The 12,781-nt window shown below is 44.3% G+C and overlaps 4 protein-coding genes across 4 annotated transcripts; 2 read left to right on the forward strand and 2 right to left on the reverse strand.

Annotated features, from left to right (window-relative positions):
- Nucleotides 1–1,677: 1,677 nt before the first annotated feature.
- On the forward strand, nt 1,678–2,059 carry TRUGW13939_08492 (uncharacterized protein; the record flags this gene model as incomplete). Its single annotated transcript, XM_035491626.1, has 3 exons — nt 1,678–1,810; nt 1,865–1,930; nt 1,992–2,059. The coding sequence occupies 3 exons, from the start codon at nt 1,678–1,680 to the stop codon at nt 2,057–2,059; spliced, it is 267 nt and encodes an 88-aa protein (XP_035347519.1).
- An 808-nt stretch (nt 2,060–2,867) lies between these two features.
- Nucleotides 2,868–8,107, reverse strand: TRUGW13939_08493 (uncharacterized protein; the record flags this gene model as incomplete). Its single annotated transcript, XM_035491627.1, has 8 exons — nt 2,868–3,937; nt 3,994–4,409; nt 6,853–7,445; nt 7,490–7,594; nt 7,668–7,715; nt 7,773–7,820; nt 7,885–8,024; nt 8,083–8,107. 8 exons carry the CDS (start codon nt 8,105–8,107, stop codon nt 2,868–2,870), a joined length of 2,445 nt encoding a protein of 814 aa, XP_035347520.1.
- Nucleotides 8,108–9,584: 1,477 nt separating this feature from the next.
- On the forward strand, nt 9,585–11,411 carry TRUGW13939_08494 (uncharacterized protein; the record flags this gene model as incomplete). The annotated part of the gene is made up of 7 exons (XM_035491628.1): nt 9,585–9,640; nt 9,776–9,804; nt 9,865–9,926; nt 10,060–10,447; nt 10,501–10,917; nt 10,979–11,221; nt 11,284–11,411. The coding sequence occupies 7 exons, from the start codon at nt 9,585–9,587 to the stop codon at nt 11,409–11,411; spliced, it is 1,323 nt and encodes a 440-aa protein (XP_035347521.1).
- A 251-nt stretch (nt 11,412–11,662) lies between these two features.
- Nucleotides 11,663–12,435, reverse strand: TRUGW13939_08495 (uncharacterized protein; the record flags this gene model as incomplete). Its single annotated transcript, XM_035491629.1, has 4 exons — nt 11,663–11,811; nt 11,892–12,178; nt 12,237–12,282; nt 12,342–12,435. The coding sequence occupies 4 exons, from the start codon at nt 12,433–12,435 to the stop codon at nt 11,663–11,665; spliced, it is 576 nt and encodes a 191-aa protein (XP_035347522.1).
- Nucleotides 12,436–12,781: the final 346 nt, after the last annotated feature.

The following is a 12,781-nucleotide window of genomic DNA, read 5'->3' on the forward strand; positions in this document are numbered from 1 at the left end:
CATTGTCTTTTGCTGTGTCTCACATTCTTTCCTTGGAATCTTCTGGTGTCTGCCCACTCTTCTCTTCTTTACCGTTACATTATGTGCTTGCATTTTTTTGCTTGGCGCAGATTAATTAAATACCATTTGAGGAAATTTCCCGCGAAACTCCACTGAGCGACATCCGGAATATCGGGATTCGGGACCATTTTACTACCGAATTATGCCCTGAAGATACTAAAGAGGCTATCCGGATTGGGGTATGGAACCATCAAAACACTCTCACGAAGAGATATTCAGAACTAAAAATCATCTTCCAGGCTTCCACGGGTCGCGCAAGGACTTTTTGAATCCATCTAAAAGTACCACTTACCTAATTCATTCACATTCTGCGAAGCTCGCCCAACAACAGCAATCACGTGACGTACCAAAACCTAATGACTGCCCATTTAGATCAATTCTGTATTTATTTCCCTTACCTAATTCAGCTCCAATCCGCGACCCATTTCGACCCAATCGCCCTGTCGGGTAATTAGTGGAGTTCGTATTTAGAAGCTTCTACGCCCCATTTTCACATCCCAGCTGAAACCCCATATTTTGCGGCAAAAGCCACCGCAGATCATCCATTCAGCCACGTGTGTTGTGACTTGTCGGCTTTAATTTACGAGGGTCCATTATTGGTGACAGATGATGGTTAAAGTTAATAAACCCCTGCGTCATTTTTCTCCGCAGAATTCCAGCTCCATTGTCGTTTTTTGGCCCCTGTTCCAGCTCTTGGCGTAGATGGGCGTCTTGGACAGATAGCAAGATCTATACCGATCTGCATTGCCAAGTAGATACGCACAGATCTATGCTTCGTATTGACTTGACCAAAAATTAATTAATATGACAACGGCTTGGCATCTATTAAGCCGGTTTATGCCTATTTTTAACTGTTTGAATGACTAAGAAAATTGAATGCGCCGATAAAATCGATATGTAGAATAGTATCATGTCTGATTTATTGGTTTTAACGACAGTTTTGAGTCACATTAACAAAGTTCAACTATTCATTCTTCGTGGTCATGGCATATGTTTATGGACTAGGTCCAGATAAAATGGTATATCGACCTTCTCTAGCTGCATAGAAACCCCATTTATATGATAAGGGTTGATAGTTGCATTACTAGTAAAGCTTCCTCGTGAAATATAACCCAATTGAGTGAGGACCTTGGGACCATTTTACTAGATAATCATACCCTGACGAGTCTCTCGAGTCATAAAAAACACAATAAACAAATGCATTTCAATCCACCTGAGTAAGTTTCAGAATCTGGGGGCGGTTCAGATATAAGCCGATAGAGATATTATCATGAGCTCCAAGTTGACCCAACAGCACAAATGGGGCAAACCCCGTGTTTATGGAGCAATCTCGTATTTCTCAGCCCAGAAGTGTCAACATCTCAGCCATACTTGGATAATGGATGATTCTAGTCATTGGGAATCACGAGAAGTTACATCCACCAACACGAGTTCTTCAACTCAGCCTCGATTCCAGTCAAAGAAGGCCCCGATTCTTAACTATATAAACCCTCGACTCGACCGTCCATAACTCTTTTCTTTCTTTCCATCATCACACAACAACCAGTCTTCTCAACAAAACCTCATCTTTACTACTCAATAAACAAAACTCTCAAGTTTTCAACCAATCCAGCCAAAATGCAGTTCCTCATTGCTCTTTCTTCCATCGTGGCCCTTGTTGCTGCTGCCCCTGCTGCCACCAATGCCAACGCCCAGGACGCTGTCAACACCTACCACTCTACTGCCGCCGCCAACGGATGCAACTGGCTTGGTTTGTGCAACCATAACAGTTGATACCATTTGAATCATCTCTAACACTTTACAGGCTGCGTTTCCTCTCTCGCCGGTGAATCCGCTGCTTGCGCTGCCGCCGCCGCCGAACTCGGTGCTAGTAAGTCTTCCTTCTACTGTCCATGAACTGGAATTGGTATCCTGACTAAGATTTTGTAAAGACCCTATCGCCGATGTTGCTTGCATTGCCTCTGTTGGCTCCGCTGGATCTGTCTGCAAGGGCTGCTAAGCATTGACATACCAAGTCATTCCTTTTTTCCCTCTCTTATGTTTTGATTTGATTTGATTTTTTGGGGGATCGGGGTTATATGTGGAGATATGTACTCATAGCAGGGAGATGTGTTTAAAAAAGCTTATTAGGTATTTAAATTAAATTCTTAGTTCGCTGTGAATATTTTTCCTAGTACAGTAATGGCTGTAGTTCTTCTCTTCAAGGTAAATCCTCTTGTGGCAAGCAACTCTTGATATTTGACTTCACAAGCTGTATTTTTCCCGCTAACTCCTGACTTCTGTATAATCAATAAGGAGAGAGGCGGAGCGGTTTATTTGCATTATTAGCCCGGCTTTTGCTGAAAAGTAAACTATAACATGAAGAAACCCAGTGCTTTTTAGATCCAATAAAAACAAAATAACAAATTGCATTCCCTCCAGCAAGATCCAAGTTAGCATAAAGTCCAAATCCAAAATCTCTAGCAGAAGAGCGACATGTATATAGCAAAATCACCTGTTACTATATCATTTACTATCAAATTTTCCTACAATAGTCCGCAGAGGGTCAGGGCTAAGCATAAACCTCCTCTCCTCCAAACACGGCATCCACAATCATCAGTATAATGAAAATACCTAATAACCATGGATTATCTCGATTTAAATTTGGCGTGCCTAAGCACGTAACTACACGTAACTACATGAAGAGCCGCCAAGACAACGCCACAGTATGCCATGCAGCGTGTGGATTTTGTTTCTCTGAATAAATCAATTGATCTGCCCTTATTTCCTAGTCCATTCCATTTCATCTCAAAAGACCCCTATCGCAATCAAACGCCAGGGTCCTGCAAAACATTGTAGAAAAGAGAGTCCGGATTCCACTTTGCATGGACTCTATTAATCTGCGTCAACATTTCATCCGTGTACCCTAGTTGTAGTTGCGAGTTGTTCCTGAAGTTGTTCGGTAAAGTAGCCCCTGAAAATCCGTTCTTCGCATCATCCTGACGAAGTATCTCGGTGACCTCGGCAGCGTATTTTTCCACAGACGCTTCCGACTCATGCTTATTATACCACGTGATTACATTTCCGAACATGGGCCTATCCCTGCCAATGAATGGGCGTTTGTCGCTGCGCGAACTGTTTCCAACTGTAGCAGCTGGATTGTATGCCCAGACCAAAAGCAAAGAAAGCGGCCGAGCATCGGCGACGTCATCTCCAAGCCGTTTCCAGCGCTCAAAGGCTAACATGATTGAAGACGCAGAAAAAGAGTTTGCTCTAACGATATGCTGCGCCTTGAAACCCCCGTGAGCATCTAGCATCTTTGATATGTCGAATATGGTATGGAATGGTGCCAAAGTTGTTTCTGAAGCAACAGATAGCTTTTCAATTCCCGATGATGCGACAAGAGGGTCAATGAAATCACGGCCTTCGCTTTCGGGACCGTAATATGTGATGGTCAATATAACCATTGGCGCTCCAGGAACAGGCGCAGTTGGCGGTGCGCGACCACAAAGCAAGATTGGCATCAACTTCGGCTTTACGGGAAGCAGTGTTTCAAAGAAATCCACAACTTTTTCAATATGAACTGCAGGAAATGTGTATTTCCGGACCCAGAGCTTGTCCCCGCCTCCGAGGTTGAGAGAAGATAGCTTATGGATCTTCATTGAAAGAGATGTTATGACGAGTAATCCGTATCCTGCGCCACAAAGGACTTCGAAGAGCTCTTTCTTGTCAGGATCAGATGCAAGTTTGTCGACCCTAACAATCTCGCCCGAGGCAGTCACGCCTTCGAATACAACAACATTGTCTATCGCTAGGCCGTGGATTGAGGACAGTGCGCCACAGAACCCACCCCCAAGAACTAAACCGGCCATTGAGACTGCCCCCGAGTTCGCATATGCTAGTAAATTTGATGAGTCACACGAAAGGAGCAAACAGTGAGTGTTTTCCACGTACTAGTATAATAACCATCTTGTAACAGTGCCATCATTAGTTCAGAATTAGTGACAGCGCCACCGATCTCCGCGGTCTCGTTATCTTTATCCACTTTGATTCCTTTAAAGTTGCGCATGTCAAGGTACAAGGTCTTTTCATCGATGGGGACAACTTTATGACCTCCTGAACCAGCGAGAAGGGTGAGGCCGTTCTCACGAGCATAATGGATTGCTGAAATGATATCATCTTGGCTAGAGGGAATCACTATTATTGCTGGTTTTTTGAGACGCTCATCCGACCAGCGAGAAATGACCTTGTGAATATCGGTATCTGCATCTGGAATGATAATTGCGTTTGTTGTAGATTCGAAAAAGCCTTTGGGGTTTGTAGCAGTCATTTTGGCGATTTTAGACTGAGGTGGCAGCGACGGATGTGATCTGTCTGGAAATTACCACGGGCAAAGCAAATCAATTTATGAGAGATGATGTTGAATCAATTGTTTCCGGAGAACCGCGGGACCGCTGACATCGGTAACGGTCATGCGAAACTCAGCTGGTAACGCTATCGTTACATAGCCTACAATCGCTTACTGTATTATCGTATTGTTACATAAGTAACATAGCAATCTATACAACACATATGGTATAGGTAAAGTCACAGATATACATTTGAACAGTTTATTTAAATCCCCTGCTAACGATGAAAATACTTTTGGTAGGCTCTATTTAATTTTCGACCATTAGTGCGATGAAATCGACGTAAAACTGTATTTTGCGTCACTTCACATTATACCACTCAGAAAATTGACCGGACTGCCAATTTCAATAACAATACATTTCTCTAACCATTCACCTAACGTGTCCATAGGAAGTACAATTCGCTCAGGATCAATGGCCGTTTCAGTTGGGCCATCGACTATTCCGAGAGAATCTACCTTTGTCGACGTTTAGGTATTCTGAAGCCTGCCTTGGCTGTAACAACTTTTTTAAAGTTATAACCTTATCATGCAGCCCATTTCATTGTCAACTAGGACAATTTTTATGCGAATCAACTGTGGGATACTTGAATATCTTCACCAAATGAAACTTATTTCATCTTGTAATACATTCATGACATAAATATTTTTCAGTCTCTGCATTTACACACGGATATGGGAAAACCTATCAATTCCAATAGGGAAAACCCATACCAAGACCTCTCTCATGTAACATTATCAACGCTGCAACCGTCTCGATCGCCGAATATGATCTAAAAGGGTTAAGCTCATCATCATGAATTACCCAAGTAGAATGCCAAAGTACTCACATAATTTCCCAGATTCCATCAGTATTTTAATAAAACCTGTGGCCCGGTGACACTCTTAATCACAATAAGGGGCACAGTCATTACTGCCAGGACAACAAGAACAATAAGAAGCATCACATTCACAGCCTCTTTCAATTACACATGCATCAGGAGTAGGGCCACCAAGGGCAGTAGTGGTAGTCTATGTTCACCATCTCTGTCAACCACTGCACCTATATTACATAACCTCGCATCTCACTCCACTTCAGCAGAATATACTTACAAAATTAGAACCAGGAGTAATAGTAGAAGTAGCAATAGAAGGATTATGCTGATTCAGCGCCGTTGTCGTAGCGATTGGCATACTGGCAAAAATAGCACAAATAAAGATAATAGCGTGCATTGTGCAAGTACCAAAAAGGATGGGTTTAAAAAATGTGTATGTATGATCCAGGGAAGTAGTTGAAAAGAAAAAAGATTTGGAGACGTTGTTTTTAACTTCAAAAATGGGCCTTCCACCTTTTAACATAATCTCTCTTTCTGGCCCACCCCCTAGGCAACTGTTGTTTCACGCTAGTCTTTCAATAGTAAAGCTGTATTATGCTTATTCAATATTTATTTTAAGAAAAAGACGGTCACAGATCAATAGTAGTAATTGCGGTGCGCCCTGAAAATCACTATTGACAATTCTTCAGCCGCCAGGCGAATGAAAAACAGTACGTTACTCCTTGGATGCACCGAATACCAAATCAAGTTAGGTTTTGGGAAACTTAGAGATAACATCCCTCTGTTTATCATTGTACTTTGAGTGGGATTCAACGTAGATCAGTGGGGCTAACGCCCCCAATTTAATCACAATAGAGACTTTTAAGGTTCGCGGTACCTAAAAAAACTACCGGAAGAACACGGTGACATCGGGATGCATTATTTATTACATTGTAGCGCATAAATACCGAGAGCCCACAAGGTAAAGCGAAATTTTTAGTTACAAATAATCCTGGAAAGTAAAATTCTATTAATTAAAACCCTGGGATCTACAAAGTAAAAGATACTAACCTGAAAGGAAATATGTTGCTTTTTAAAGTTTATTGCGTTCTAACAACTAATCGGCGCATTTTAGGTTACGGCTGATATGAACCATCGTAATAGCGGAATTTCGCTCCACGATTATTTAAAAATATAGTCTACCTAACTCCTGCATGTAGGGGTGTCTACAATGACTACATGTATAGAATTTGGATGGAACCTACTAGGTGTCAACTTAGAAGTTACTATAGCATAGGAGTATGGGATAATAATGGATTATATTTATATAAATAAACCGCTTGAGACCTCTCCCACCCTAGGGAAATCCTCAACAACATAGAGGGTTTCACAATTTCCTAATTAGGTCATATACTGCAAGTCACCTCTTGTGAGGGGTAGGTGCATGAAATATGGTCTGTCAACTGCAGGCACCCCTCAATCGATATAGGTCAATAATCGATTTCTAGAATTTCTTGAATTTGGCTCACATATTACAAATACATATAGTACAACAATGAAAAAAAACGGCTACCTTTATCTAGAAGAACACTGAAATATTTTCTTTTTCACGCTCGCTGACCGACAGCTGTCATAATGTTCGTTTTAAACTGTTCCAGGTCGTCACATTTCCTCTTCAGCTCCCCCTTTTCTGACTGCAAGCTCTCAACTTCGGTTTTGAGACGGAGGTTCTCCGTCTCCAGGTCGCATTTCTCTTCTTTATAAACGCGCAGTTGGTCACCTGTTGAAGTCAACTTTTGCTTCATTTGAGACATTTCTTTGAAAAGCCTATCGCGTTGCTCGACTAAAGCTTGTGTCATTACTTGATTCATGTTTTGTTGGGTTTCAGGCGACAAATATATCTCCATGCCTTCAAAATGGTGTTGGATATTATGTGAAACTTTTGGAGAACTGGATTCTTGTACTGTGCACGTATGGCAATTCTCCTGGTTTCCTTGCAACGTATTCGTCATTGAGACATCAGTAGCATGTGGACCGGTAGAGAGCAGAGGGGTTTCGCCCTCCATACGAGTATTTGCAGGGCCATTTTCGACTTGAGGAGCCTTGATCTGCTGGTCGGACGGTTTGGCAGGTCTCCTTCTAGGGTCGCGTGATACTTGGCGATCAGTGATTCGAGCTCTTTTTGCCTGGTGCCTTGTATGAGTCTAACAAAAACCCCTAGTATGTATTCTCTGACCAAATTACATACCTGGGGACGAGCTCGTTCCGAATAAGGAATATCCTCTCCCGAGCTGGTACAGTCGCTTTGATTTAATCTAAACGAGGCTGACTTGGGCGTTTCAGGACGAGTTGCCTATGTCACTCAATTAGTGTCTTCCAGTCCACGAAACTCTCCCAGCAAGGGTGATGTGGGAGTAGGTAGAGACCTTTTGCATATTCTCGCTGGCGTTCATCCCGAGCTTCAATCTGAATTCCTTTTTGAGTGTAGTTAGCAGAAAGAACACTGAGTTCAATCACCACCTAGGAATTACCGAATATTTCTTCTGGATATCGGATCCCTTCCAACCAGGGTAGTATTTCTGCTCAGTGAAAGGTCAATATTTTTCACGTTTTTCCCGTGGGGTGGGGGCTAGATAGATATACCCCTGAAAATTCTTTCCAAGTAATAGTCGAGTCTCTATCTCTTTGAGATAATAGGAGCTTCTTATCCTCGTCACTCCACCGGCGGTAACGCCTTTTGGGTCTTGGTGTTGGGGAGTGTGAATCAAGTGCAGCAAGATCTTCTGGTGGCATGAAAAACGTCACAAAAAGAGACTTCTTGGGCTGACTAGGACTCATTACCTTGACTTTCGTATGCGTCGGCCATTGGTCGAAGGTTAACAATGGTTAGGCAAGAAATCCCCGGTGATGGCCGAGGTTTTTATATACACTGGATATTGGAATAGGAGAGAAATCAAAAGAAAACGAAGACTCCTAAGAAAAACAAAAGAGGAAAAGAGAACAAGCGTGATCCCCCACACCGCTGTCGAATAGCCTGGGTCCCGGCAAGTTTTCAACCAGGGGTATATGTTGTGGTGTCTGCCTTGGCTGGGTGTTGAAAAGCGCACTGGCGAGAAAAAGAAAAAGGAAACCGCCACCCACGTAGATACTAGTTGGATAAGGAGGCAATCAGTCGTCGATTGTCCGTCTTTTTTAGTATCGACGAGACAGTCCTGCGCCAAAATCCTGCGCCGCAAACCAACATTCGAAGACCAAAGCGAAGAAGAACAAAATCGATAGGCTCTGGCCACGCGAAGATAGCATGGCGAGTGGAGACATGCCCTTGTGGTCGCGGCATCGTGGAATAACACAATTTTTACGCGCCAATGACATTGAGCTGGCTGATAGCCTTGTGTCACCAGCTTTGGCCTCAGCCTTCTCATGGTGAGTTCAGAAACGGCGCTAGGGACGGACTAATGAAATAGCCCTGTCACGACCCAAACTCAACGTGCCCGATGGATCAGGGTTTTCTTTGTTCATCGTGCGAGTTTTCTGAATTAGCCCGCGAAGCCGGGCAAATGACCTGCGCGGATGGAGGACACCATTTCCTAATCCGGTAATTTCGGCGTGGCACACTCGCGCAGCCTTGTTTTCCCATTATTATGACCATCCATTTCATGCAAGGGACATGTCTCATTTCCCGGCTCTCGCCATTTCGGCGTCTATTTTTCAGGGGGAGCCATGCGGTGTTTGATGGATAAAAGTAGCCATGCCGCATTGGCTAAGCGAAGCACGATTCAGGAGTCCAGACAGTCTCAACGGGACAGGGATCCTAGGTTCTAGACTGCGCGCTGAAGCAAGATCCAAAACCATAATGGACAATGATTTGAAAACCGTAACTTTGCAGACGTGGACAAGTGACATGGTTCTCGGAAAATCGCGGCAACAGTGGAGGAATATCGTGCCATCCTAGTTTCCGAATACCACATAGATAATAATAAGGACTGGTGGGGTAATTTTGGGTACTGATAGCGGTGAAATCACACAGTTGAAAACCGTGAGTTGTACTATGACCGATGTACACAACTTTTGATTTAGTTCTCTACACCACCTACCTCGATATCGGAGTCGACAGCTTTCAAGCTCGAGAACATTACAACTTTCAAAATAAGGTCCTCAATTGTCGTAAACCGTTCTCGGTTGCCAGGTTGCAGTAGATACGACTGGCTATACAAGTCACTTCTTGTTAAAACTGTCGTGGCATATAGTTTCGTAGCTAGCCATCCTCTGAAAAGACACTGTACTGAAATATAGCCTCAATACAGGATGAGGGGCGAGGGTCCCGCCGCACGACCACCAAACTTATGCATCCCCCGCCACTTTTGAATGCACAGCATGCCTCGTCCAAGGCTGAAAAACAGTAAGCCCTCGACATTAAAGTTTGATCGTTGTGATGTATTGATATCTCAGGGGGCTGACAACTCATCAAGGATGGTCGGTCACTGACTAAATTGACTGAGCTTGAATGACGCGAACTGACCGCCGTCAACTGTAGCGAGACCTGTCGGTTTCGAAAGGTGAAGTGTGCGTTTGAATTTCTTGTTAAAAATTCGAGCGAATAAGATTATTTACTCTATCGTCCAGGCGACGGCCAACACCCGATTTGTGACATTTGTCGCAAAACTGGGCGACAGTGCGAGTGGGAGGTGAGTTTTCACCTTTCACCTATAATAATGAGTCTCTGATTGGGCATGTGTATTCAAGGCGGAGAAAGAGAGTAGCATTCCTCAAATACATGTTACTATTGTCCTATTTTAGTGCTAACCATAAGAAGACCAGTTCTCTAACTTTCGAGAGAGCACCCCTCCGTCTCCCGATCGGCCCTCGCAGGCGCTCTCCAATGCCTTCATTTCCACCCTGTATCGCCACTACATCACCACGCTTGCGCCCTGGTACGACCTAAACGACTCTCAGCGCCGCTTTCAAGACCTCGTCTCTCTAGAGTCACTATCCAATCCGCTCCTTTTCAGCGCTATTCTCGCATTTTCGTGCATCCATCTGTACCGACGCTCCGGTGACGATGAATACTATCTCTACGTTGCCGAGTTTTATCATCTGCAAAGCATTCAAAAATTGATTGCTCTCACTGATGATTTGAGCTCGTTTCATTTTGATGGGGCTACTCTTGCAGTGACCTGCCTGTTGAGGAGTTATGAAATTTTAGCTCGTTCGTCTCAACAATAACCCTTCAACGAAAACACAGCTGATAAGTTATGCCAGAAAACGTGGCGACGCAGAGCCATCTCCTCGGATCGTCGTCCTTTCTTCGAGACCAGCAGATCCATATCAGCGCCTCGGATCTGCTCAGTGCCGGTTTCTGGAATTATCTTCGGGAGGACATCACCGTTGCACTTGTTGAGAAACGACGACTCAAAATCGAGCTTGATCAGATCCATATACCGTATTCTCCTGCCCGTGATGACGAGAGGGCTAATTTGATTAGTCTGTTACTCGGCAGAGCAATAAATGTCTCTTTTGGAGACAGGTCTAGGCTGGACGCAGAGGAATTGAGAAATTTGGAGTCAGAAGCGGCTCAATGGAAAAACGATCTACCATCTTCATTTGACCCGATAGAGTCAAGCCAGATCACAAACACAGATGACTTTCCTATACTGTGGCTGTATCATGGCTGGCACAGTAAGTTTGTTCCCTCCGGCGCTATGACATGAACATACAACTCAAAAAGGGAATTTTATAGTCGCCGCCTTGCAATATTACTACACCCTCCAAGCCATCTTCTGTCTCGTATCACTCACAACCATGAACGACACCAGAGCAGACCCATCGTCGTCTGGTATGCTGCAAACCGCATCAAATCTCCTCACGAGTGCTCCACGAATATTAGACAAAATCGAAGATTATGCCACTCGGGTATGTGCCTTGGCAATCTCGAATGACTGCGATGCAGCACGCGTGAATGCGTTTGGGCCGACGGCTTTTTGTATGTAAATTTCCATTTTTTTAAGGTTTTGTTTCTGTTTGGATGCTCACTCATGCTGCTAGGCGGCGCATACCTGAGAAACAAGACGCAACGGGCCCGACTCGTCGACGAGCTCAAAGGATGGGAAGAACGCACTGGATGGCCAGCTGAGAGTATATTGCTAGTATTACAAAATGCTTGGGATGATTGATACATGATGAATTCGTGTGATAATTGCTGGCACTATCCCGTGCCCGAATAGGAAATAATATAGAAACATGGCTATACGTACATTTGAAAAATATCATAATCACCTTGAACATCTCATCCCCAATCAAGCTGATACCCTGACAAGGATAAATAATAAAAGTAGTGGGCGCTTCCCCACAAGGTAGTTATTCCCAAGGGACCTTTGACGAAAGAAATATGGCGGAGCAAAACGACACCTACTCAAAAAGAATTCTACCGAAAGAGCCTGCCAATAACCCCCGAGGCAAGGTTCGACGCAATACCCCCCGAAAGCGCACTATTCGCAAACGTACTGGCTTGGCTGAAGCGATCACACCGCGAAAAGGCCAGAGTGTTTGTAATGGTCAAGACCAGCGCAATTGCTAGAAAGTGTCAACGTTAGTTTGAAACCCAAACCTCAAATCCAAGAGTGAGACCCTTGTGTGTGTGTGTGTATACATACCGACTAAACTCAGCCAAATGACATTCTGCATGCGCACAAGAGCGAAAATAGCCAATGCGATCCACAGAGCGGGCGTAGAATAGAGACTGAGCCAGAAGAAGCGCTTGTCGGTGGCGGTGATGGTGCGGGTGTTTGGTTCACAGCTCTCAAAGACCCAGTGAGAATCTCCGGTAGAAGTGTTGACCTCGTTCCACCAGCGAAGACCGACCAGGCGTCGTCCGGCGATGTTTTTGAGGTAGTAAAAGTCGGCGGCGAGGAGGAGGAGGGTGACGATGAAAGTGAGAATACTGCGAAGGAGGGGTGTGTTAATACATGCAGGATTGGCTGGAAATAGGCGTGACATACAATTTCCCAATGAACAGGAACCCAAAGAGGTACATCAAAAGACTTCCTGTAGGGTTTATAGTCAGATGGCAGTTAGGTTGAGCAATAGATCACGCGCAGGCTCACCGATTCGAAAGCCGAGGAAGAAAAGCAGGGTGATGGGATGGGCGCTGAGGCGCCAATTCAGGTCGCCCTGCTGCTGTGCTGCGGGTTGGTCCATGGCGTGTGCCCGAGAAATAGTCTTGTGCTCATCAAGCGTTGAACTGAACTGAACTGTTGATGCTGAGTTGTGCCTGTGCAGCTAAGGTTGCGTGTCAATTCGGGGCGGTCGGGCGCGGCAGAATGGACCCATAATATATACAACATTCCAACCACAATATGCATACACTAAGATCTAGTTAATGTTCTAAATGGATTCTAAATGAATTCCTGTAATATGGCCAATTGAATGATATCTCCCAAATAAATTACTGAAAGACAAGAGCCCTTCGTTCTTCTACTTCAGGTTCTTTGGGTCAGAGTCACATTGAAACTAGTCCAAGAGCCTTCTAGCATCAATATAATCA

The sequence above is a fragment of the Talaromyces rugulosus genome, chromosome IV (assembly GCF_013368755.1).
Source record: "Talaromyces rugulosus chromosome IV, complete sequence".
Taxonomy (NCBI): Eukaryota; Fungi; Ascomycota; class Eurotiomycetes; order Eurotiales; family Trichocomaceae; genus Talaromyces; species Talaromyces rugulosus.